Genomic DNA, 25,528 nt, shown 5'->3' on the forward strand with positions numbered 1-25,528 from the left:
ACCACACAAAAAAAAAAAAAAATAAAGTGGCAACATACCAACATGAATAAATGCTATAATGAGGAGAAGGGGAGACACGCTCCGTGTAACACTTTTCAGCTCCATTACACCGCGAAAAAGAGATCATGAACATTGTAAAAAAAGGGTGGCATATTTTAGGCTTTTTTCATTAGACGACTGGCTCGCTGCCTTTCCTTCATAGTTTCTTAAATTCAGTGAGTGATTAAACTCTTCCCTCTCAATGGAAATGGCCCAGATGCACCGACAGGTGTATGTTTACGGGATTCATACTAAAGGTCCACAGAAAAGTCAGCGTCCCACTGGTGGGACGGTAAAGCCAGTGACAACATACATGTCGCCAGGTCCTTCAAGCCAAGTCCAGTTTTTATAAAAAAAAACACTTTTCGCTCCTTTACACGAGCTTTGCTTTTCTGTTTTTAAGCACGTAGGTGTGCTTCCATGTGCAGAGCGTTTGAGTATGTTTGTAGGCATGTGGGTGCGCTCCCATATCCGAGGAGGAACTCTGACACAGGCATGCTGTGGTGAACATTTCTCTCCATCATCCAGTTTTCTCTTCTGCCTGAGCTACAGAAGGCTCGAGGGAGGGAGGTGCAGAGAGGTGGGAGGAAGAGAACGATGGAACAGCTACAAACACCCATTGAAGTTTCAACAAACATTTAAAGAAAAACATTCCAGAAAGATTTAATATAACACTTTATGTTAGATAACCACATGATGTTTTTCAGTTCCACAAAAACAGTGTTTGGAGTTATTTACCTTTTTTATTAATAAAAACAGGACATGAATTTGCTTCCATACTCAGTGCAGGATTAGCTGAAATGTCAAACTTTAGCCACAGCCACTTTCTAAACATCCACAAAGGTCAAAGCAACTTCAAGTTCATCGTTTTCTAATTATCATCAAGGCACTGCAGCACAAGCCACCTTGGAATATTAATTTACATAAATTAAAAACTCATTCACATTACAAGGCCCTTCTGTTGTCCCGCAGTGTTCTCAGATACTCCAGATACTTTCTTATTGATTTTCACACGACGTATATTCAAACAGTCGCTGAAAATTTATTTCAGCTTTACTTTTCCATCAAATTGTGCACCATCTGAGGCCATATTCAGGTGCTAATGCAAAAAAAAGAGAAGAGAAGAGTCTCAGGTTGTCATCTGTTTCACCCAATTAGAGGAAGACTCAACAAGAAGTCCCTGCCTGAACTTTTTAGTTGTTCTGTTTACCTTGTTCAAGAGGAGCCTATTTCACAATATTTATCTAATTACCTTTCCTGCTGTACTGGAAAGTGAGTATCGAAACATATTTATTCTATAATGCCAACATTTAGATCAGATTTAACCTGTACTTGCTGTCTGGTCCAGATTGACTCCAGGTTTTCTCGCAGCTCGGGCCAAATTTTAGGACTATTTGGGAGATCAGAGACAGACTATAAAACATAAGAAACTCCGATAACAAATCAACACATTTATTGGAACGTCGAATTGACTGAACTAAATGACTAAACGTGGCACTCACAGCCATCAAATTAAATTTTTAAATGTGTGCTGAGTCTCTGTTCATTGTACACATCTGACTGTACACCAACATTTCCATCTAACTCTGTTATTAAGTTTGCAGATGACACTACTGTGGTTGGACTTATTACAGGTGGCGATGAGTCTGCCTACAGGCAGGAAGTCCAGAACCTGTCTGAGTGGTGCTCTGTCAACAACCTCATCCTCGACACTACAAAAACAAAAGAACTTCAACTTCAGGAAAAACAGCACAGGTCACCGGCCTCTCTTCATAAACCACGAGTGTGTGGAGAGAGTTCACACATCTCAGACTGTGTCATGGTCATCAAACACCTCAGCAACGGTTAAAAAGGCACAACAGAGCCTCCACTTCCAGAGGATCCTCAGGAAAAAACAACCGAGTGAAAAGCTGTTGGTGTCCTTTTACAGATCTACAGTAAAGAGCATCCTGGCCTACTGTATTTCTGTGTGGTTTACTGGATGCTCTGTTGCAGACAGGAAAGCTCTCCGGAGAATCATTAAGAGAGCAGAAAAAAATCATTTGTTGCCCCCTCCCCTCTCTGTGAGACATTGCAAACAGCCGCATTCTCTCAAGAGCTAAAAACATCATGAAGGACAATACGCACCTCGGTCATCATCTGTTTGAACTGCTACCCTACGGCAGGCGTTATAGGTCCATCAAATCTAGAACCTCCAGACTCACTAACAGCTTTTATCCACATGCTATAACTTCATTAAACAAACACAGATAATAAACCCTCCCACCTGCCGCCCTCTTGCACATGAATGCTTGCTCTGCAGTCTGAATTGTTGTATTTGTATTTATTGTGTATTGCTGCATTTATTTATCTATTCATATTGTACATATGGACCCAGTGGAGTTGCACTTTATGATTTTGTTGTACTGTAATGTACAATGACAATAAAGGCTTTCAATTCAGTTCAGTTCAATAAAGAAATGAAAACTAGTTTGAGGAAAGAGTTTGGTCTCAGATAAATAAAGGAATTATGCACTGTTAGGAATGGGGGGGCTTTATTAAATAAGCTGCATTCTGACCACAGGAACCTTCTCCAGGAACCAGGGTCTCTTAGGTGGTCCTCTCTTCTTCCCTCTCCATTTGCACTGCAGGAATCAGGGCCAAAATAGAGTGTCAGGGGAGAAGAATTTCAGCCCTAAAAAAGACCCTGATAGAGATGTAGTACTTTTTTTATTTCCACTTTTCTATCTTAGTCACCTCAGGTATAATGTCCACAATAATTGATCAAATGTGCTAACTTTACGTTTTTAAACTAAAGACTTGGACTTCCTGTCCAACACTAATGCAGCATTTGTACTAACACTTACAAATCTACAAATCTAAATCTTACAAATCAAATAAATTGCAAGTCTCAAGGAAGCATATATATCAAGCAGCAAATATCACAGCATGGCTTTAGCATAGATTTAGTGTTGACATCTTTTCGCCTGAGGCTCGGGGGTAATTTTACCAGCAGGGGTGACAAATGAGGGATAAAACCCATTTTGATCAAACTCTAATTTACTGTCAGCATAGATTCAGCCACAGGATTAAACCAAAGTTTCTAGCGTAAGAAAGATTAAAGAAAATGTCCCATTTCCAACTAAAAGCACTCATCGAACCATGTAATGGAGACTTAAAGCTTATACCGCTGAGGTTCAAAGGTAGCAAAAGCAAGAAATCAAAGAGACTGATATAGGACTCGTGGCAGAAACTGAGTAAAATCTCTGACACAAAAACAATTTCAAACTAGAAATGAGGACGATAAGATGTGACAAGAAGAGAGACTTCTGGGTATACAGGGAGGTGTAAATAGAGTGTGCATCACTAATCTCCCCTGAGGCAAAACTCTGAGCTTCTACATGAGTGGTGCATGTCCACCCTTGGACTGTGTGGAGCAGCCAGATGGCAGAAAAGTCAACTAATAAAGTCAAACATGTTTACAAAGGGTGAGAATGCGTGGATGGAGGCTGGTGTTGGGATGACAGCTCCCTGCTGGCAGACCACGAATGTCACACCGCTCGGGCTGCTTCATTTTGCCTCTAAAATGTCCGCTACATTTAATGGGAAGAGATAAATGTTATAGGGAGCATGAGGGAAACTGGGTTCCTCCACACCTGTACTTTAGTTGCTTTTTATGAGGATTTAAAGCTTTACCCGTATCAGTTACTCAGTTTGAGTCTCGACTGAGGATTTTCTTCAGGTAGTCTAGCTTCCGCCCACGTAGCATTCATCTGAGGTTAACTGATGATTCTAAATTTACTCTTTAATGCACTGGTGACCTGTCCAAAGTGTATCTGCCTCGTCTGATAAAAGCCACCCTGCAAATCAGAACAGAACGACGCATGCATGGAAAATAAAGGAAGGTTATGCAATAATGTCTTCCTCCATGCTGCCTGAGTTCGATATTTGTTGACACTTAATTAAATCGTGTTTTAGCACTGCGCTGAATTCAGGGTTTCTTCTGTTAGTCTGCAAACCCAAAGCTTATGAATGGGAAGGATTAAAAGAAAACAACACAGACTCTAAAAATGCTACCACTTTCACTTCTGAACGCAAGATTAAAAAACTCCATAAGCTAATGTGGTTTTAACCCTCTGGGGTCTGAGCTCATTTTGGTCGTTTTTGAATACTTTTGCTTTTATATACCACATAAAAATTGTTTGGCATACCCATGCTTGGTATCTTTTTTTTCAACACAACTTCATCTATATGATCTAATAGTTATTTTTTCACTTTGACTTACTTTATCAACACATTGCGCCCAAAAATACACAGAAATTCTCAAATCCGAATTTAAAAAACATACTATTTATTACAATAAAAAACACAAACATGCTCAATGAACTGTTTTGGAACTTGAAAAGGGTAACATAGGTTGCAAATATGAACAAATAAATGTAAAATTTAAATAAAGTTACACATTATACAAATATTTATCATAAAAAGCATATATAATTCCAGGCGTGTTTTACCATATCACCTTCAAAACAAAGTAAGTGCAAAGTAACACAGAGAGCTACACCAGTGCTCTGTATTCCCAGTCTCAAATAGCTACTCCCAGAGTTCCAAATAGTGAAAATGTAATATTCGAGGTAAAATTGAGATGTAATCAAACTATATACAAATATTTCAAACAATGCTACAAAGTTTTTTTAAATTTTATTTGTGCCACTCTGCAAAGCAGTTTCTGTCCACAACAACACACAGCGCCACATCACAAGGCTGGCACTTCCAGGGAGTGAGATTTCTTTTTTTTTGTTGACCTGGTGGCAGTGTAGGCAACTCCTGCGGCCTTGTGTGGCTTTCAGGCTGGCATCTGTTCCCACGGAATGTGTACAATGCCCCGATCTGTTACCACCATGCAAATGTGGGCACTAACATTGGAATTCTCTGGCTCCGTACAACAATGTGAATACTCCGTTTACAAAAAAACCTTACAGGTATAAATAAATACATGCAACTAGAAATAAACATAGATAACATTAAATATAACTCAAAATACACACTAGTAAAATCTGAATATTCATCTCCTTGAGATAAGTATGAAAATTCAGATAAAGAGGACAACAAAATGACGGACATTTACCCAGCTCTGTATTTATTATTTCAGCCCTGCTCTTCTGTACACATAAACCTACCTAAATATATAACGTTATCAGAAAGTTTTATAACGTTTACAATACAGCAGTAAACCAAACAAAAGCTACATTATTCATGATTAGTATGACTTATCTCTCATCACCGACGATGTCGCTGTTGACAAAAGACGGATCTGTTTCCGCATCGCTGCTCTCCTCCTCCTCGGACGATGAAAAGGAAATGACATCGTCTTCGTTGTCGTCCTCGGAATAAAACAGCCTGAGGGCCTGATTGACATCCAATGACAGCTTCATTTCTCTCTAAAAAACTCAGTTATCTTGTTCTTCTGTCTTCTTTCTTCTTCCAAAAACACTCGTCTTCTCCTCAAAAACGTCCGCCGCTAACTACCGCGGTTGGCTTCCGGTTCAGCGATTTTTGGCGCTCCCCGCATTCCGTGATCGATGTAAGATGTCTCTGGTACATTGGTTATGTAGAGTAGTATTAACAGATTCGACCATTTTTTCCCGTTTTCTAAAATCACAAAAAATGACGAAGATATGGAAAGAAATGCAACCCCTGCCCCTCCCATCCCGCCCTTTTTTAACGATCGGATAAATATTTTTTTACGACCGAATTTAAACTATCATATCTCCGGTTTTACGTGGTGTATCAAAGTCAAATAAAAACTAGGAGATAGTTTCAAATCTCCACTTTTGAATAAAGTTGACGACAGTGCTCCAGGTGACCTAGTTTGTTTTCTATGACGCCGCAATGACGTCATGCAATCTGATCACGCCTGCGTGATCATAGACCTCTTTAATGTATCAGCAACAGCTTCAAAATGAATGCTACTATGAGTACTACTACTACAAATCCTCAAAAATCTGACAAAGTAACTGGCATCAGCTTTCATTATTGGTGTCAGTCTTTTTTCACATGTTTTTCATAAACATCCTCACTATGTTTAGCACAAAATGAATAAATACATCCTCTCATATAACCTGAGATGAGGCTGCAACTCTTCTTTTTGTCTAATTGGCTTTCTGGATGAGTTCATAATTACTAGCTCAAGTGATTATATCTGAATATTTCAGCCAAGATTTTATCCCACAGATTTTCAGCAGATGGCTTAATAGGGTCTTAATAGGGATTTTTATTTATTATTTTTTTTAATCATTTGCTATCACAGTAACAAAAACTGCTTTGTGTTGAGCACCAAAATCATTCACATAATAGTCTCTCCCCACATATTCATCCAAATTAATCACAAATAACTGCTTTTATAAAGGCAAAATTCTCACTGAACATCATTGAATTAAAGTGGATGAGTGGCAAATGAATAGGCTTGGCTGCCGCCTGGTGTCACTGCATTGCATTACAACTCACAGAGCAAGATAAGATTGATTAAACTGAAAACAGTGAACAAGCCAGAGGGGTAGAGCCTTAAAGAGAGTACTGGGAGAGGTAGCAGAGGGGAAAGCGATAGACGATAAACAGGCGGATAAAACAGCTAATGAGACATGAGTATATGACAGAACATGGAGGGCAAAGCCGAGAGTGCCCCTGGGAAATAAAACAAAGAGCGAAGGGAAACAACTGGCTGATAGGAAGTGCAGGAGAGCAAATGAGGATGTATGAGACGGAAAGAGGGTGAGGTGGAGGGAAAAGTAACACACAAATTGTGGGGGACAAAGGAAGGGGTGGAGGAGTGTGTGTGTGTCCGTGTGGTGGAGGAGATCAAATCCATACCAGTGTCAGCCTACATGGGCTCCCTTGTTTCCTAAAATTCTCTCTCAGCTTCCTTTGTTTGCCCATCTCATGGGTCTATTCTATCACCCTGCCATGTTTATCTTTCACTCTTTTTTTTGTAATTATCTGAGAAAATGATCTTTCCTCAGTCACTTTCAAACCCACGCTCTGCATCTTCTCCTCACTGCACCTCCCTGCATGTCACTTCACCGTCTCCACTTGTCACATGTCTCTAATTTTTCTCCCTCATACACATATTGTCTCTCTGGATCTATAGCATCTGTGTCAGTCCCCAACGCCCCTCACCCATTATTTCATCCTTTCACCTCTCCCTCCCTTTTAAAGCAAACAGATGCTGCAGAAATTCATTGTGTCACAGAATTACATGTCCGTATGGCACAATTAAATGCTACACACCAAAGAACAATCAGCCAGTTCTACAAAATTCTCAGTCCTCAAGCACACATGCCCACACACACAAACAAGAACTCAGAATAAAATCCTACCGTGCAATTAATGGTGTTTATTCCAAAGCTCTCTGCTCATGAATATAAACATATACTAGCATCTATTAATTCTTTTTAAATAAACAAGTGTTTGATATATATTCCTATCTTCTAAGGGATTGCAGCTTTTCAAATGATGTCCTTTAGCAGGAGAAGCATAAAATTAAAGCATTTAGCTGGCCTTATTCTGAATTATGATTCAGCATGGCCAGCTCATATAATTAGATTGCAATTCTCAACCATATAATTGCATGTAGCTCAGAAAGAAGCAACAGAGAGGGAAGATTTAATCGCAGATAAGCTATTTTATCTTAAAGAGGAACATATCTTTCTAATTCTGCTAAGATAATCTGGTCTCGACACTACTGCTCAGATACATGCAGATGCTCTATTTAATACTTTCAGAAGAAATTAAACTGTAGCATTTTGAGATATGTAGAATTTTCCATCCCTGTCCTCCTTCCCTTAAGCGAGATAACAGGTGGGAAGCAGCACATCTAACAAGTGTTTCAAACATCTTCCCATAATATTGAGAGATGCCAGTGCAGCAGAGAAGCGGGCAGGTGCTATTCATGGAGTCTGAGAGATAATGAGGAGGAAACTACGGAAGACAATAATGTGAGAATGAATTGTTACTGTTTTGTAGAGGTTGTGCCTTAAAGAGCAAAGGAGACATAGAAGAAATCAGTGAAAGCATTATTTTATGAAGTGAGCAAAAAGCCCAAAAATGCCCAAAAATGAATTGGTGCGATATTCTATTCAGCGGTAATCAGAAACGTGGAAATTGAATTATTTTTATTGCACCTTTGCTGTCTTTCCTATGTGTTAATGAGAGCTACTTCTCCATGAATATACAGCAAGGGGTACATGTTACTTTAAATATTTCTTGAGGTGCAGCAAGTGCTGTAAGAGAAGGAAGATTAAATGTCTGGTGCTTCTACCCAAACACTATTTGGGTGGACCATCTTGTTGCAAATAGAGTTGTTTGGACAAAAAGAAAATAAAAAAGATTGAATAGATCCAACAAATGTGTTGCCTGAGGGCAAAAGATGTACTGAGGTTGAGTCAAATCCAGTAGGGAATCTGGATAAAACGGGTTCATGCAGAAAAGAAGGGCCTTTGTTGTAGAGAACTCTGCCAGAGTAAGAACAACCATCAACCCTCTAAAAATTATATCTTTTTTATGTTGAATGTCCACTGAGAATTTTCCAAATTTTGTTATATTTCAGAGCTTATCTCACCTCAAAGCATCACCAGAGAATTTGTTTTACTCTTCGGCTTCCAATGCAGTTGTGGGATATAACGCCACTGTCATATAAACAAATCTCCAAGTGAGCCCTGCACATGTACAGCCATCCATCCATTTTCTAAACCCGCTTAATCCAACTCAGGGTCGCGTGGGTGGTGGACCTTATTTAAGCTGTCATTGGGCGAGAGGTGGGGTACACTCTGGACAGGTCACTAGTCCATCACAGGGCCACACAGAGACAAACAACCATCCACACTAACACACACTCCTTGGGTCAATTTAGAGAAACCAATGAACCTGACGTGCATGTTTTTGGGCAGTGAGAGCCACGCATACACAGTGTGAACAAAGGTCCCAGCCAGGATTCGAACCAGGAACCCTCTTGCCTCTCATGAGGCGACGGTGCTAACCGTCCACACCACCATGCAGCCCACATCTACAGCCATACACATGACTTTGTTGTCATGTTGAAGAGGTCACAGAAACATCAAGCAATCGTAAATAAAAACAGCGTGGTGCAGGGCTGGAAACCAAAGTCGTGAATTGTGCTATCTCAGCCCCTAGGACAGTTTCAGGCCTGGGGATGTGCATAAAAAAGACAAGTGTACTTCAAAATAAGTCAGAGGTTCATAGTTTTAAGATTCACAAATTTCTCTGGTGTTGCTTTAGAAAAGATTGATTATACAAATTTTCTTCTTTTCAGTCTATGAACAAGTTAAATAAGTAGAAATAAGTATACCTTTTGTTAAGAGACTAGCAGTTGATTTCTGGTGCTTCCCTCTTCTCTCAATAGCCTTCGAATTGTTTCAGTCCACCGGTTCCTAGTTGATTACAGTGATCTTAACTATATGAGCTCACACCTATGAAAAGGTCTCAGAGTTCATGATGTGTAGCAAAGTAATATCCAAACCATGAGGTTTGTCTATAAACCTGTAAGACAGGATTACGTTGGGGCACAGATCTGGAGAAGGATGATACAAGAAAACTTCTGTAGTATTGAAAGTACCCAAAAGAATAACAACCTTGCTCTGAAATGAAAGCTGTAATCAATAATCAAACTGAGCTGAGGGGACAAAAGGTCTAACCAATGATTAGCATAAATGAGATCCAGGTTTCTCTTGCGTTAATGGAAGAAAGACAACACAATCAGTACAACACTTTTTAAAAAAGGACTTTACGGTAGAATAGTAAGGCTGAGTCCAAATACTCAAAATAAGGCACATGACATACCAAAAAAGTGCCAAAATACCCCTGAATGACTCAACGCATCAAAGTCATAGTCCAGTGGTCTGATGAAACAAGCATTAACTATCGCGCCACAGTTCCAGACATCTATGGGGTAAACCTGGCAATGAAAATCAACTCATTAATGCCACTTCTTCAGTCAAACATAGAGATGGAAACATTATTGTGTAAAGATATTTTTTGGCAGAACTACTGGGAGAACTGTTAGGATAGAGGGGAAGAAAAATCCAAGAAAATATTGAGCAAAGCTGATCAAAAAGCTCCAGATTCCTCAGGATCTGAGGCATTTACATTACAAAATGACAAGAAACAGATAAATACTGTCAAGGAAACAGGACTGATTTAAGAAAAACTCCACAAGTAGTCCTGGAGTCAACTCTATCATCAAAACTATTATTTGGCTTTGCCATTTTGGGATACTGTGTTTCAGTTTGTTGTGGAAAATATAAATGAAGTCTATTTCCAGACAAGTGGAAAACCCTCTGACTGCAAATATCTCAAGTACAGCCGTTGCATAGTTGGAATGCTGGTAATGATCAGCATTTTTTCACATTTTTTTAAATATGGCAGACGGCTTGTATCGAATATGCCTTTTTTCTATGTTTATTAAAGAGCTTACTGATTAAAGGATTTATCCAACTTCTTAAGTATTGCAACACCCGTAAACAAACTTTGATGTGTAAAAACAGGTATCTAACCAAACAAGAACTGAAACTTAACTATAAAAACTTCTACAGTCCTAAATTAATAGCAAGAAGCAAATATTGAGCTTCAAAGAAAAGGTAAATGTCTGTGAATGTTTTAAAGTTGTATTCAGAATCAACGTGTTGCAACGTGCAAGCTACAACTAATAAGATCACCTTGTGTAATGACAAACGGGACCTGGTCGTGGCAGAATTAAAGGTATTCACAAATTAAAAAGCACATGTATAGTCTTAAAAGAAAGATATCCGCCTAATGCTCACATATCAAAGTGCTAATGAGAAAAATATTGATTCAATATCTTCTGGAAGGTTGGTTAAAATGATAGATGCAAGTATTCATGAGCTACCAGAGAGTATCATCAGAGACAGCATAAGCTGCAGACCTGAAATATTATTTGGTCTGCTGCTCAGCCGTCTGTTTATTTTACAGAACTTGCTAAGCCACAGGAGGAAGCAGCCAAAGAGGAAGGAGGAAGGAACAAAGAGGAGGAGGCTCAGCTTGTTTGAGCTGGCAGTGGAGGCTGAGCAGTGAAGCTGGAAAGCCTGCATGTACGCTGCCAAGGCTCTGTGCCATAACCTAGTGGCTGCAGTGTAATCATTAAGGGTTTATAGTAAGAATTCTAATATCTTAATACTGCTACACCTGATACCACAGTAAAACATAGTGGTTACAAACACTTAGCCAAAAGAGATCCACGCAAATTCAAAGATCCACTTGTGACTACTCAATGAGGCATCACATGGATGGAGAAATAAGAGGTACTAAGAAAAATACAGCTGGAATATGTTGCAACTAATTAGGTCAATTGGCAACAGGTCAGTAATGTGTCTGGGTAAAAAGAGCATCTTAGAGAGGCAGAGTCTCTCAGAAGTAATGGAAAGAGACTTTAAATATTCTATTATCTACAGTATATAATGTCATCAAAAGAATCCACAAGGGGCATGAATGAAAATCAATATGGGACGCCAGTGATCGTCAGGCCCTCAGGTGGCACTGCATTAAATACAGGCAGGATTCTGTTATGGAAATCACTGAATGGGGTATGGGATACTACAAGAAATCGCTGTCGGCAAACAGTTCACTGTGCCATCCTATAAGCAAGTTTCTAAGCAAGTCAGAAACTAGAATTAGAAAATTAGAATGTCTTATTATCTAGACGACCTATTATAGACAAATTACCTTTTTCTGTTCGTGGGAGCATATATTTGGGTGTCCGTGAATGTGATAGTTCTTCATTCAACGATGCATTCTGATTTTTTTCTATTTCAAAATTATGTCACTCGCCAAGTTCACTCCACTTTCTCTGTTAAGCCTCTACGTCTGAGCCCCGCCCGCCCACCTGACCTCACCAGAAGGGTGGAGTGTGGGCGGAGTTGAACACTTGCTCAGTCTCCACCCCTGTAAAAACAGGGCTGAGACAAGAGCCAATGTGTTTAAACTTTCAAGTGCTGACCAAAGCCTGTCTTTTACATACATACGTCACCTTTGATAAATAGGATTCTTTGAGGCAGCTCCTCTGTCAGACACATCCCAAGCCACTTATGTGGCAGCGGCAGGGCAGTTAAAGTCACTGAGAAGGAGGCGAGGGAGGACGACTTCTCCATTATGCTGTTTTTATCCCACACAGTTAAAAGTAAACATGTGCACTTCTCACATTTAAAAATGGCATTTTGATCTAGTAGAGGAATAAAAACAATAATTGAAGAGCAAGGGATAGGTACAGATATTGCAAACAAGCCAGCATCAAAGGAGTGTAGAACTGAGGGACGAAAAGGCAGAGGGATAGAAAAAGGGCCTTTGTCAAGGAGATAAAATGATAAAAGAGAGTGAGTTGCATACAGTAATATAGAGCCTGACTGTAAGCACAACAAAGGTACGAGAAATGGAATCAGCAACAAGATCATAAGACAGGAAGAGGAATAAGATGAAGCATTTAAAAGGAAAAGAAATGCGTAATGAGATGCTAATGTAACAACAAAGGATAGAGTGGCCTCCGGGGGGAGCTATGCTAAAGCAAGCGGCTTTAGAGTGAACACAGGGGGAATTTAATTTGAAAATGCTCTTTATTAAACTACTGCAATGCATGCAGATTCATTCAGGTGGATATGCAGTGATTAAAGTCAAAGCAGATCCACATCATCCCACCTCTGGTCGTGTTTGAGGTAATACAAACAGAAACCAAAGCCTTAAGAGATGCTGTTATTAAGATGACAAAATGGGTAGAAATTTCCATCCCAGGTTCATGTCACCCTGCAGCTTGTGATACGAGTTGAACATGGGGACAAGGTCTGCTGAGGAAAAGATCGATCGCAACGAGATTCAAAACAGCAAAAGGAACTAACTCAAAATGGAGAAACATGAGGCTGGATAAAAGCTGAGGAGAAATGAGACAGACTTTCGGATGGGAGGAGGAGATGAGGTTTTACATAAGGGGGAATAATGGGAAGATTTAAGGTGCAAATTATGTTCTTGCTCAAGTGAATAAGTGCTAAAGAAAAAGAGATACTGAGAACGTGTGTGAAAAGAGTGACTGGGCAGTACTCATGAGACCATCAAAGAGAATGCTATAGGAGGGGAGGAACACCTCTGACAGATACTAGCCTAAAGATGCTAAACACACTCTATGAAAAATTAGAAAGCAGGGAAGTCATTATAATAAGTCCTCAAGAGGATGTTAAGAAGCACAATGGAAAAAAAGAATACAAGTCAGTACAAAGCTGTGAGTAGACCTGCAGGGATTGTGGGATATTGATGCAGAGGCAACATATGTGCGGGGAAGAGAATGTTTATGTGGTAAGAGCGTCCGATTCACATGTTGAATGAAGCATGAAAAAGAAATGATATGATCTCAAGAGGATGTAAGTTGGCACAAAGACACTTAGGAGTAAGGTTGAAAGAAGTCCTTCCAAGTTTTCACTTAAAGCGGAGGTTACCACTGCAGCTGCACTGAAGAAGAATGCAGTTTGCACAAAAAGTATTCAAAGAATGAGACCAAATTTCACAAGATCAGTGTTTACCTAAAATTGTATCAACATAAAAAAATTCCACATGTATCGTCAGCGCTTTTGTTGGCCCCACAGCTTTATGCTCCATTGCATGTTTTGCAATTCTGTGGCACCATTTTCTCTACAATTAAACTTTAATATTTCAATTGCCTGTAGAGAGCCTCATCAAGATTTCAGAAGCATTCAAAAGCAAGGACTACTTTTATGCCCCCCCTCCCTCCTTCCTCCTTTAAAAAAAAACCCCAAAACAATTCAGCTCATTCTTCTATCACTGCTGTAACTCAGGGGACTTGCACACTTGGTGTCTGTTAGCAGTGGCACGGGCTAACTGGGTTTCCATTCTTGATTAGGCCAATTAACTTGGAAATGCAGCTGAGGCCATCAGCGCGCCACCAGGTCATTTCATGATTACATGGTTGGAAGAAGAGTTGTAGGAAGACAGAGAGGAGCAGACGCTTATCAGCAAAAAGGTCTCTTTTCAACCTCCTGCTGAATGTTATCACTAAGTGATTCATGGCCTGAGGATAATTACCCATTTGTGACAGTTCATCCAAATCAGTCACTCCTTTTGGGAGCCACTAAATTCAGAACAGAGGCAGCCAATTTGTGTTGTTACGCAACTGACATTCATTGTTTTTAATTTGCTGTGAGAAACATATGAAAGTATAAAAGAAAGGCATGCAGGAAAAAGAAAATAACATTTACAAGCTGTAAAGTGTGCTTCCATGTGTCCATCAGTTTGCTCTGTGTGGAGAGGTTTCTAAAATCTCCAACAAGTGCACAGCTGCACTTACATTGCACACAAGTTTGCTCCATAGTTACAGAACAGTAAGGCCAAATTTGAAAAACACTGGTATCATTTAGTTCACCTGCACCAACAAAAAGAGACAAAAACAGGCTCAGATGTTGTGAGGTGGGTTGACTTTGTCGAGCACAACGGAGGATGACAGTTCTGAACATTGTTTCATCTGAATAAGTTGTGAATTGTCAAACTCACTTCGACAAAGAGGAAGCAGGGCACGATGTAGGTGCTGGTTTTCTGCTGGCCTCCGTCTTCAGGAAGGCTCCTCATTGGCCTCCTCTGTGCCGACAGCCGACCATCAATCATCTGTAGGGGAACAAAAGTCAATGTTAGGCATCCGTTCGCTACATCTCTTGTGTTTGAGTAGAGCTGATATGGTTGGCGTAAAGGGCAGTAATACTAGCTAAAGAAGAACATGCATAAAGCCTCTCCAAGGCCTTGTTTGCACAAGCAGCAACCCTTAGCTAAAAACTGAAATTAGAATAGATGTGCAGGAACCTGTAGTTCTTCAAATGCTCACTTGGGGTTTGCTGATTTTGTGGCTACTTTAGAGATTCCGATTCCTAAGACAGAGTACAATCAAGTAACTAATTACAACATAACATTATGACAACCGAGCTTATACCATGTAGGTTGTCCTTTTCCTCCATAATAACCCTGACCTGTGGACTCTACTAGACCTCTAAAGATATGCTATGGCATCTGGCATCAAGCCAGACACGTGTTAGTAGTGATGCTGTTCTTTTTGTTGTGTTCTTCAAACCATTCCGTCCATACATCCATTTTCTATACCTGCTTAATCCAGTTAGGGGTCACGGGGAGGCCAGAGCCTATCATTGAGTGAGAGGTGGGGTCCATCACAGGACTACACAGAGAAAAACGGGACAAACAGCCATGCACGCTCTCACTCACTCCTAGGGTCAATGCAGAATCACCAATTAACCCAACAGGTTTTTGGATGGTGGGAGGAAGCCGGAGTATCCAGAGAAAACTCATGCATGCACTGGGAGTGGGTGTATTTGGTCTGCAATAATGTTTAGCTAGGTGGTGTTAATCAAAGGGACATTCACATCAGTTTTTGAGTAGAACATTACCCAAAGCATTCCCAGGCCACTGCTTGTTTGCCTTGGTTCCCTGGTTCCATGTCTTCCCCCGGTAAAAAAAAAAGCACATGGAAAAATGGCAGCCTTTATCTAATGTACCACCATTCCATTGTCCAGTTCTGATGCTGATGTGCCCTTCATACATCTCTGTATTGGAACCAGCATTAACTTTTTCACCCATCATAATTGCTGTTCTATTAGATTGGACCACATAGGCCATACTTTGCTTCTTAAACCTCAACTGCAAGGACAGAAATTTTACCTGGCGCCTCATACATTCTGCTCAATACCAGGTTGTGGTGGTCACAATGTTAGGGCTGATCAGTGCATCATTTTGGTATTAATCTACACAAATATATAAAGTGCAAAAAAAGTCAACCCAAATGAACCCATCTTCTTTGATTTAACACTTTTCAAGCACAAGTGCAATCAAAAGTCCTTCACAGAAAGCCTGAAAGCACTTTCCCTTTTCTTTGTCACGTACAACATTCTTCCACGCAGGAGCTTGTTGTTCAAAACACATTCAGTTATCTGAAACGCTTTGCTGCATCAGCATTTCTTCTTTGAATAATTGATGTTGAAAATTTGCAAAACACAGTTGAACAATGGTTTTATCTAGGTGTCACAGCTCCATCTTATAATCATACTGTTTTCCCAACTGGTTGAAAACAAAGCTTCGCCTGCTTCCAGTGTGTCAGCTCAAAAATAAGGAGTGTTCGGAGAAATCCCGAAACATAGCAGCACTTACGCAGGATCTAACCTTCAAAGTCTGTAGCACCATGTGTCAGACTGATCAAGTTCTTAAAGCATAATGAGGACACTTTGAACCTGACGCACGGTATGTGGTACATCCACCGATTGATATACTGAAGACTTTCAACACTGTTGATGGCCTCTGTGATCCATATTTCCACACAAATTTAAAGAGGGAATCCTTTTGCTTAATGTGAAGAGAAAATTATAATAATAATAGTAATAAAAGATTTTATGCTCACCTACACTTGTACACAAACATTAAACACACTCACAAATATCCAGAGATGCCTACAAAGATACTCTCCGCATGATACATAAAAAAAAAAACACACGTCGGTACACACACAGAAACACAGCACGGGCAGGCAATCAAAAGAATGGAGGGGGAAATGAGGCTGAAAGGAGGAGAACTAGAGTGGAAACAGAGGCGTGATAATCAAAAACAAAAGCCCGACAGAGAGGGATGAGAGAGAGACAAAGTCATGATGCAGAAGTTTGGAGGCCGTTCAGATGTGAGGAGGGTGTGGTGAAAGCGAGCAGACTCAGCAATGGAAAATAATTGTGATGGGGGGGGTATCACAGGTAGAAGTTTATGAAAAACAGCCTCAGAACCCAAAGAGGAGAAGAGACCAAGAGGAAACTTAGCGTAAGAAGGACAGCTTATGAGACACTCAGATGCAAATGACATGCAAATGACTGCAATGAAGCTAAATAATGTCTGCCTCTGCTCGTTTAATCCTAAAAAAGCTCAAAAGACATTGGTGCATTTCCATTATGCCTAAAAGACAAATCCATTTTTCTTTAAGGCTTGATGTTATCACTCATGAAGCAAAAGCCCTCTGCTGTCTTCAATATAACTTATTCACTCATGTGTGGACGAGTGGGTTTTCCTCTCAGATATCGCACCTATTCCTCATCTCCTTGACAACAATTATCTCCCAGACTTTAAGGCTGATGGTGCCTTGTCACCCGGTTCCTCGATCAATGGTTGTTATGGGTGAAATGAAGGACTCCACTTCAAAAGGCTGGATTGTCCAATGTGTGCCTTTATTGGGTACCTATCAGCCATGTTGTGGAAAAATAGATTCAAATTAGAGTAAGAAGGAGATGATTGCTTAATTTCTGTTCACACAGAAAATACCTGTATTATAATTACACCAAGTGTAAGTGCATGAGGAAGAGGGGGGGGCATCTGTTGAATATAGCTGGAATATATTTAAGAGAGCATTACAGTATATGCATTAATAAAGAAAGAATTAATGATGAAACACTCTCAGTAATTCCAATTCACTTAGATCTCTACTCATCTGGAGCAGTTTAATGTAACAGAAATTTCTAGCTGACTACATTTAATCAAACTTGCAAGAATTCTGAACCGGCAAGTTAGATTTCCTGCAAAAAAAGTGTGTCGAATTCTTCCAGAAGGAAGCGAAGCTGTTTGTAAAGTCGCACAAAGCCTCCGAGTAATCCCTTCAACTTCAATTCAAACATGCAGGATTTAGAGATCCTTAGTGGAAAGAAGGAAAAAATAACCACAGCATCCACAAATATTTATCATTCATTTATCTGTCCTTCTTGGTAGATTTGGGTCTTCTTCATTTTTTCATCACTGTGCCTTCAATGAGGCTTCAACGGGGTTCATGGACACAATTGTCAATATTTCAATAGATTTCCTTAAAAAAATCTCACTATACTACTTCTATTCATAAATAGATACATGAAAAACACACACACACACATACACACACACTCAGGAAACTGTTTGTAAATAAAGTATTTAGGCTTTCTTCAATGTGTTCATGGTCCAAAGCAGTGTGAAGCAATCAGGCACAAGGCTGCCATGATTGATTTTCTCTTGTGTTGCTATCTATATTGCTCACTATGATATGCATCCTTAAGCTTTGCACTGGCACCACGGCAACACAACATCCACAGGTGCACGCACACGCACACATTTATAGACATTTATTTATACACAAATGTATGCACACATACAAACATATATACTGTGGAAGTAACTATTATTTCAGTATTCACTGCATGTGAATTTGTCAGTCCAATAAGTAATGCAATACAGCAGATATGGGTGTGTGTGTGTGTGCATGTGCATGTGTGTGTATGTGTGGGCGAGAGTGCAGCTGTGCATCACTGTGACCCACATTGTTGAACCTGCAGAGTGGCACAGTAGGAATTCTTTAGCGGGATGTCTTTCTCCTTTCCCTTCTCACCTCTCTCTGTACCTGTCTCTTTCAAACACACACACACACACACACTGTTTTAAAAAATTACCAGAGATAATAAAAAACAGGGCAGTAAGGGTTTGAAAATGTCTCACCTCAAATCTCTGTGTGCTGGACGCAGTGCTGATGCACAGTGACCGCTGCCTTGGAAGTCTAGGAGGATTTGTTCCTGCAGCAAAGTCCCATTCTGTGGCTTGGTTGTGATCTCAGCGCCGCTTCTTTCTCTTTTTCCCTTCTCTTTTCTTTCAAAGCAAAACCGCCTCCACTTCCGCTGCTCTGCCACTCAAAAGCCTTCGGCACTGAGTGTGAATAAAGAGAGATAGAGAGCTTGTCCACTGCCAGGCACCCAGCCTCCAGCCAGACTAGTCTATATCTGTCTGCTCTCTGCCGCTAGGTCGCTAAGCTAAATATGATGATCCTCAACAGCACTTCAAGGCTAATTAGTCAAGTGATGGGATCCACAGGCTTGGTGAGGCAGCCTGTTCAGCGCAGTTGCCAGTGGATATGAGGCGAGGAGGAGGAATAAGGAGAGAATGTGTGTATGCGCGCATCTGCATGTGTGAGAGGAAGAAGAGGAGAGGCAAAAAGCAGAGTGGGAAGAGGGAATATGAGAGAGATGGAGAGGAGACTGAGTGCAGAAAACAGCCAGTGTGTGTGTGAGGGGGAGAGAAGGAGGGACTGTGTGTGTCAGAGGCTGAAGTAACACTGTGGCTAAAATGGTAGACTCTGTGCACTTCAGTACCCCTGGAAACCACTCTGATCCAGGAAGACATCACGCGCTCTGAGAGTGGGTGTACAGGTGTATGCGTGTGCATGCATGTGTGTAATTATGGGTTGATGGAAAGTCAAAGCAGAAGAGGAGGAAACACAAATTATCAAATAGAAGCCAGAGTTCTGTATTTGTGGCTCAGTGAGCACCTTTTCCTTTAAGCTCTGCATGAGCGGTAACGCGACCTCAGGTGAGCTGGGACCACAATTCTGAAGAGGCAGAAGTGGGTTAATGATGCACTGTCAAGCAGAAAAGTAGGATGCGTTTGACACATGTCCCTATGTAGGTCATAGGCTTTCAGGTGCAAGCTCACCAGCAGGATTAAGCTGTGTGAATGTGTGCATTACTTAATGATATGAGACTGTATTAAGGCTTAATCAGGGATGAAGCAGAGGACGTGCAAGTTTGTGAGCATGCACATATGTCAACACGCAAAGATGTGATGTGCTTGTGTCTTTCGGTTAATGATTAAATATGCTTACCAGTGGAATGCTGGATGCTGGTAAATTCCTTGAAAGTACAGCAGCACAGTGGTGTCAGAAAGTGTCTGTGGACCTGAGCCCCGTTAAAAAGAGTAAAACCTGTATGATTCTGTTGCGTTGCCCACACAATGTCTCACATAAGAGTCTTACTTATCATCATACAAGAGGGAAATCTAAAGTTCTTTGGCTGTACAAATGCACTGTGTGACTTTTTTTAGTGGGATTTACAGCATCACATATGCTGTTTTGCTAATTTAAACTCGTTTCTTGACCAGATGCAGGCATTTCCTGGAGTCTTGTCGTCCAGCCCAGTAAGATACGGCACCACCAGTCACACCATAAGTTGAAGTTTTTAGGTTTTTCTTTGCATCACCCAAACTAGAAAGAACATGTGAGAACGTTCAGGTTCCTTTCAGTGATCTCTATCTCCAGTGAACAGATCCCAGCAAGCTGTTTTTCTTCTTTTCAGCCTACTGAAACATATCTTTCAAAGGGATATTCTGTTTTTAAGAGGGGCTGCGTCTCCTATTTATAATCTAGCTGGGCTTTTACCCACTTTAGAAAAAAAACTAAAACTAAAACCTGGAAAATATTTCATGGTGGTTTGAGTGAAGGCTCCACTATGGATCTTTACACCACATCATATCTGGAGTTAGGGATTCCAAATAGGGATCTTTGCTGGTTAGAAATCTTTTGCCGTGTCTGAGAACGTCATCTTGATGTGACACCTCACCTGGCTACAGGTGGCTCAGGTAAGGCTCTCCACCAGCTGCTCTCAGGTGACCACAATCCACCTTCGCATCAACACAACACCGCCTGGATTGGCTGAAGGCTTCACTCACATTATGACACATGACATTTTTATTCTTGGATTCTCGTGCCAGTTATCTTCTGTGGCTGTCTTGTATCTAAAGCGAGGAATGAAGTGATAAAATAAAAAGGCGGCGACAATTATAAATATAATAAACACCTCTGGTTTAATATTCTGTCTAAAATTTCCAAAAAATCTTGTGGGATAGATTTGCAACAGGATTTCTGTGTAACTGACCTATATGAATCATGCACAAGCTACATTTTTCCCCTTACCAACTGAACAGGAATTCTATTCTATTTTCTAACTCATTTTAAGATGATGTATGACATTCATCCTCACCATCAGTTCAGCAGAAAGGATGGAAAACTTACCGTGTTTTGATGTGAAACAACGGTGGGATTTGTGACTCTTAAGAACGCCTCTTCTTTGCTGTAACTTTATAAAACAATTTGGGAAACCCTTTCAAGAGTGGATGAGAAAAGATTCTCAGTCACCCATGGTGGAATATAAAGACATATTCTGGACTGTTCTGGACAAAAAGAAAAAGATATAACACACCATGGTTTCATTTCGATTTCAAAACAATTTATTCACAGATGCAGCTTCATAAAAGCCAGAAATGTGTTTTTACATCTCCCTGAATGAGTTGGGCGGTTTTGAAATATATAGGTATTGAAATCAACTGTAGTAAATCAGCCTGGGCCTTTTTAGATTTAGTCTCCATTTAGGTTGCAGCTGGTGGAAGAGAAGTCTTCAAAGTGAAGCTATGGTCACAAGATCGACTGCTGTTGTGAGCGACATGCATACAACATCGCCGAAGCCGTTTTACACTCCGTCTCTTATGTGGCCAGCAGTGATCTTCAGCACATTAAGTTAGCCACAGACAGCAGCTGAAAGCGCATCCGAACACACCTAATTCCTGACTGAACCCACAGAGATGTCCTGGAAGTGAGCCGAGCTTTCCACACAAGGAGCCTTGAGTGTGCCAAACTTACAGCATGACACATGCTGTTTTATTTTATTTATATGATTCACAGACATGATGATTTTCACTTCAGCTCCCAGGTTAACAGACTAGAGCATCCTCACCCACTTCATAAGGCACCCAGAGTTCCTGCGTGGTGCCCCTGTGAGGTAAGCCTAAGGGAAGCGGAAACATACTGTAAAAACAATTGCTGGTCATCACATTGATTTCATATCAGCAACCTCTTCTGGCAACAAGTCAAAAACATAAAAAATACATACCTACTTGTTATGATGCTGATCATAACAAGTAAGATGTAAATCCTTTCTGATTTTCAGTTCATTTCTCTGCATAATTCTGCTCTTGAGTCACTGCTGGGCAACTGTCGTGTCTTCAGTTTTCCAGTCATATAAACCATGGATTACACAACACTTTGTGTATACACTGCATATTTATGGTCATTATCAGAGACATCTCTGTTTTAAAACCTGCCTGCAGCGAAGCAGAAAGGTTGTTGCTATGAATGCAAATGTGTAGCCAAGATGCAGCAGTTCAGCGTCGCTCACACACAACTTTCCCAGCATGATCCTGGCCCTGGGATCCCCAACTGGATAGGCTGCACCTCTCTGTCAGGACCTGTGCAAGTGATCATATCAAATATAAACAAAAACATCAAATGATTTCTGTGAGGATTGATACAAAAATGAATAATTTTGTTTGAATGTTTAGAATAAAAAGATTTTTGTTTTCGAAACAGCCATTTTGGAATAAAAAAAACAGGACGTAATTCAGAATCCGAACCGATGAGAAGAATTTGCATCAGGCATTAACGGACTGGGTCAGCCTAACACACGGCACATTACGCAGACCATGGCTGTGTTACAAATTGTCAGGATCGTGGGAAGGTAGGACCCAGATGCAGTTCTCTTTTAGATCAAAAAACAAGGTTTATTCGCAAAACAAGACAGGGAGCATGAACAAAGGGCGCGGCAAAGCCGGATCATCAAAATGACTTGACTACAAAAAGAACTATGACAAACAAAACGAGGCTATAACAAAACACTAAACAAACAAGGCTATGAAAAACACTGACTATGGCTATGGCTATGGCTATGGCTATGGCTATGGCTATGGCTATGGCTATGGCTATGGCTATGGCTATGGCTATGGCTATGGCTATGGCTATGGCTATGAGGCATGGAACCGGACTTATCTTTAGTGCAACAAAGCATGGAGGGATAGTGAGGATTCTGCCGTGACTGAAAGTAAACCAGGAAGCTAAATACTGTGAGGAGAGTGATCAGTGACATGAGGTGCAGCTGTGAACAATTAGACAGGTGACGTGAGTGAACTGAACGTGACAAAAACATGACTAGAACAAAACCTGAAAACATGATAAACATAAACTATGACATGACAGACTGTGACACAAATGGTTTTCCTGCACTGAGATGATGTAGCGTCAAAGCAAATAAATGTCCTATACAAAAGTGCTAAAGTGTAGAAAAATCCACAGAACAGCATTTGCTCAAAACTGCTCTGAAATTTTTGCGGTTTTAGTCGTTTTAGACGGCACTCCTGCGGGGCCCACACTGACTAGCTGTTAGCTTAGCTCCCCTGTCAGAATTTCTCTGTGATATTTCAAACAGAGAGCGTGCTGACAGCTATTACTGCAGGTAAGACACAGTTCATACTTCACATACTTCAAACAATCCCACTTCAAAAAAATGGAACATTCCTTTAATGCACAAGATGCAAGAATGGAATCAAGTTTTTCATCGAACTCTCTGCAAGAAAGTGACTAAGCCCATTTCCCCAAAATGCCAGCCTCTTGAAAATTTTACATTACATTACATTAGCTCCTCTATCATCACACCCCAAGATATATGAAAGATATACCTCCATTATGGTAAATCTTTACACAATCCCAAAAAGAGAAATCCAAATAGAAAGCTTGGGGCATCATTTTTGCAAAGACCAATTTCAAAGCACATCACTGCTGCTGACTCAAGACTAACAGAAGCCAAACGTGGAAGGAAACAGCATCATAAAAGCCACCCACCTTTCTTCTGCACTAAAACAAATCACGTACAGCTGGAGAGGGACCACAGACCACTCATGGCGAAATGCCCCCCCCCCCCCGAATATGATGGATAAAATCACATGGTGTCACAGATGTCATGGTTTCCATGGTAACTTGCTGCAATCACAGAGTGGGGAAATGTGCATCTGCAGAAATTCAGACACAGTTACACATTAAAAAGCACACCGACAACCCAGATGAAACAAGAGCCACTTACAGTAAAAGGGACCTCCTTCACAAAATTGTTAACTTCCCATTAGTGACACCACAAAAAAAAAGAGCACACACATCCACAAAAGCTCTCAAATTGAATATATGTCGAGCCTAATTAGATGCTGTTTGAAGTGACAGATAAGGGCACAGAAGTTGGAAACGAGGATTCAAAAGTAAATCAGCAGAACAAAATTAATCAGTCAGTGATTTAATAGCTCGTTCAAAGGATTGATGGACAGTTTGCACCTATATGAAGCTTTCATGGAACAACCGCACCCAGTTGCTTCAGAGACATGGAAACCACCGCATTGTATACCTGCAGCTACATTGATATCTGTATTTTCCAGCCTCCCCAAGGACATTTACCTTATCTGCCCCATCAACGTAACTCACAGTCAGCAAGCGTGTCGATTTTTTATCGACAACAACATTTACTACAACATCTTATCAAGTGACAGCTGATGACTTTAGATATGCTTGTATGGTATTATAGAGCGAGGCGCATGTCAGAAAATAACTCAGGTTGGGCCATACTCTGAGAAAATTTCAAAAGTGATGGGAGTTGTGAAAGTCAAGAGCAAAACAGATGAGGTGAGCCACTGTAGGACTGTAAATGGAGCAAGTGGGCATGTGTAACCTTCAAACACTGAGACACACATGTGATCAGCAGGCATGCGCATCTACACTCACGCATGCAGTCTAATCTCTTGACGCTCTTTGTTCTCCTAGATATTTGGTCTATGTCGGACAATTCTGCATCCCATGACTTCCTGCACCATTGCAACACCTCGACTATTCTCTTTTTCAGCTATTCTGGGGTAAATGGACCTGTTGCTTGACCCAGTTTTAGCTAAGCTTTAGCTGTTAGACAGATGGCCTCACATTTGTCTCCAGAATACTTTGGTATACAGTGGGGTTCGTGGTCGACTCAATGACTGCAGGTCCCAGGTCCTGTGGCTGCAGAACAAGCGCAGATGACACGTCCACCACCATGCTTGACAGTTGGTAGGATGTGTTTATGCTGATATGCTGGTGCTGTGCATTATGACCAAACATCTCCACTTTGGTCTCATCTGTCCAAAGGACACTGTTCCAGAAGTCATGTGGTTTGTTTAGATTTAACTTTACAAAACTAAGCTGTGCTGCATGTTCTTTTCAGAGTGGAGGCTTTCTCCTGCAACTCTTCCAAACAAGCCATACTTTTAAGTATTTTTCTTATTGCCAAACGCTAGAATTTAAAAAGGTGTACCATCTTTTTTTGCATGACTGTACGTGCTGTATGAAGCACATACTAAGGTGGTATCTGAGGGTTTGGAGGTTTAGGTAAAAGATTAGCAGAATTAACAAGATTAACTGGATATAGATGCACTTGCTTCTACATGAATCATCAACACAAACATTCCATGTCTAAGCAAGTCATCTGACCTAAAAACTTAAAGTAACCATAATCCGTATAAATATAAATAATAATATAATATGAATATAACTAAAAAAGCATCATATGACTACTTTCATGTGCAAAGATGACAAATTCAGTGTTTAAGCCCTGTTTAGCTGTTAGTTTTAATATTTCAGCCCACACCATTTAATTCGCTGTCACCACTCATGTCAGTGTTCTTTTCAACCACAGCAGGCAGCTGTTTTCAGGGACCATTAGCTGATGAACAGTAGCTCCACGACAGCTGGATGTATGAAAGTTTAACG

General features: G+C 40.6%; 1 protein-coding gene across 3 annotated transcripts in view; it reads right to left on the minus strand.

The window, feature by feature from the left end:
* Positions 1-19,163, minus strand: part of LOC140304663 (phospholipid phosphatase-related protein type 5-like) — a 51,144-nt gene extending 31,981 nt beyond the window's left edge. For 2 of the 3 annotated variants that reach the window (XM_072383391.1, XM_072383393.1), the window contains exons 1-3: positions 18,595-19,163; positions 18,419-18,505; positions 14,596-14,706 (exon numbers count right to left, since the gene is read on the minus strand). In XM_072383391.1, the coding sequence (XP_072239492.1) occupies positions 14,596-14,706 (111 nt within the window). In that variant the 5' untranslated portion in view covers positions 18,419-18,505; positions 18,595-19,163. The remainder of the gene's footprint in view (positions 1-14,595; positions 14,707-18,418; positions 18,506-18,594) is intronic. The other variant, XM_072383392.1, reaches the window with a different exon arrangement.
* Between the last annotated feature and the right edge of the window lie 6,365 nt (positions 19,164-25,528).

The sequence above is a fragment of the Leuresthes tenuis genome, unplaced genomic scaffold (assembly GCF_036924035.1).
Source record: "Leuresthes tenuis unplaced genomic scaffold, fLeuTen1.0.hap1 SCAF_4, whole genome shotgun sequence".
Lineage (NCBI taxonomy): Eukaryota > Metazoa > Chordata > Actinopteri > Atheriniformes > Atherinopsidae > Leuresthes > Leuresthes tenuis.